The 1,681-nt window shown below is 48.2% G+C and overlaps 1 protein-coding gene across 1 annotated transcript in view; it reads left to right on the forward strand.

Moving 5' to 3' along the window:
- IGSF23 (immunoglobulin superfamily member 23) overlaps positions 1 to 1,681 on the forward strand; it is a 16,328-nt gene that overhangs the window by 6,990 nt on the left and 7,657 nt on the right. Inside the window, exon 2 of the mRNA XM_012811148.1 lies at positions 796 to 1,137. Within this exon, the coding sequence (XP_012666602.1) occupies positions 796 to 1,137 (342 nt within the window). The remainder of the gene's footprint in view (positions 1 to 795; positions 1,138 to 1,681) is intronic.

Here is a 1,681-nt window from a genome sequence, read left to right on the forward strand (position 1 = left end):
TATACCACAATTTATTAATCCATTCATGGGTTGATGGGCACTTGGGCTTCTTCCATGACTTAGCAATTATGAATTGGGCTACAATAAACATTCTGGTGCAAATATCTTTGTTATAAAGTGATTTTTGGTCTTCTAGATATATACCTAGTAGAGGAATAAAGGATCAAATGGCAGGTCTATTTTTAGATCCCTAAATGATCTCCAAACATCTTTCCAAAAGGAACGTATTAGTTTGCATTCCCACCAGCAGTGCAGAAGTGTTCCCTTTTCTCCACATCCACACCAACATCTATGGTGTTGGGATTTTGTGATGTGGGCTGATCATACTGGAGTTAGATGACATCTCAATGTGGCTTTGATTTGCATTTCTCTGATGATTACGGATGATGAGCATTTTTTCATGTGTCTATAGGCCATGTGCCTGTCTTCTTCAGAGAAGTTTCTCTTCAAGTCCCTTGCTCACGCTGAGATGGGGGTCACTTGTTCTTTTCTTGCTAGTATGTTAGAGTTCTCTGTGGATTCTGGTTATTAAACCTTTGTCAGAGACATAACCTGCAAATACCTTCTCCCATTCTGAGGGCTGTCTGCTTGCTTCACTTACTATGTTCTTGGCTATGCAGAAGCTTTTTAGTTTGATCAGATCCCAGTAATGTATTTTTGGTGGGGCTTCAATTGCCTGGGGTGCATCATCAACTCTTATGTATCAAGCCACACATGCAGTGGCTCAAGAAGGGTGGCTTGTGGGGAAGCATCCTGCCTTTGGTCTCATTTGTTCCTCCCGCCACCTCCTTCAAGGCATCCTGCTCACCTCCTGCACCTGTTCTGCCTCCTCTGAGCTGCCCTTCTCTGTGCAGTTGGATTCCTTGACAGAAGGAGCCAGAGTCCACCTGCCTGTCCCTGGAAGCCTGGATGGCATTCTCAGCACTTCGTGGTTCCGAGGGCACAAAGCCCAACCAGCAGCAATGATATTCTCCGCGGAAGGCCTCCCAGGACCTGCTTACACTGGCCGGGAGATGCTGGGCACCCATGGCAGTCTGGTCATCAGAAACGTGACAGCCCAGGACTCGGGCAGCTACACAGTGGTGCTAGAAACCAGCAGTGGACGCAGGAGTGCGACAGAGCAGATCCACGTCAAGAGTGAGTGGGGCCTCATAGTGGAAGGGCCTGTGTTCTCAGAAAGCAGACCTACTAGACCCCACAGGGCCCGTCAAGATACATTCTATGCCTGTTATCAATTGCTTGTCAACAAAATACCCCTAAACTTAAAACAGCAACCATTTGTTTAGTTCACAATTCTGCTGGACAGTTCTTGTGGCTGGCTGGTGGGGTGCCTGAGCACTAGCTGATACAGAATGGCCTCATTCATACGTCTGGCAGAGCAAGGGACTTGAAGAGACGTAGCCAGGTGGGAAGATGGGGTTGCCTGGGCCGTGAAGCCTGCCATCCTCCAGCAGGGTAGCCCAGGCTTGCTCATCCCACAATGGAAGAAGAACAAGTGCAGAGGCTGCAAGGTTCCTTAGGGCCCAGGCTCAGAACTTGCACACCATCACTTCACCACCTTCCATTGGCTGGAGCAAATCACATGACCAGACCAGAAAGTAGGTTCCACCTCTTAAAGGGGAGGAGTTACAAGGTGGTACTGCAGTTTTATGTCCTTTGCTGTGCCTTCCAACAGGTATTT

This window comes from Otolemur garnettii, unplaced genomic scaffold (assembly GCF_000181295.1).
Source record: "Otolemur garnettii isolate 467f Iridium unplaced genomic scaffold, OtoGar3 scaffold00152, whole genome shotgun sequence".
Taxonomy (NCBI): Eukaryota; Metazoa; Chordata; class Mammalia; order Primates; family Galagidae; genus Otolemur; species Otolemur garnettii.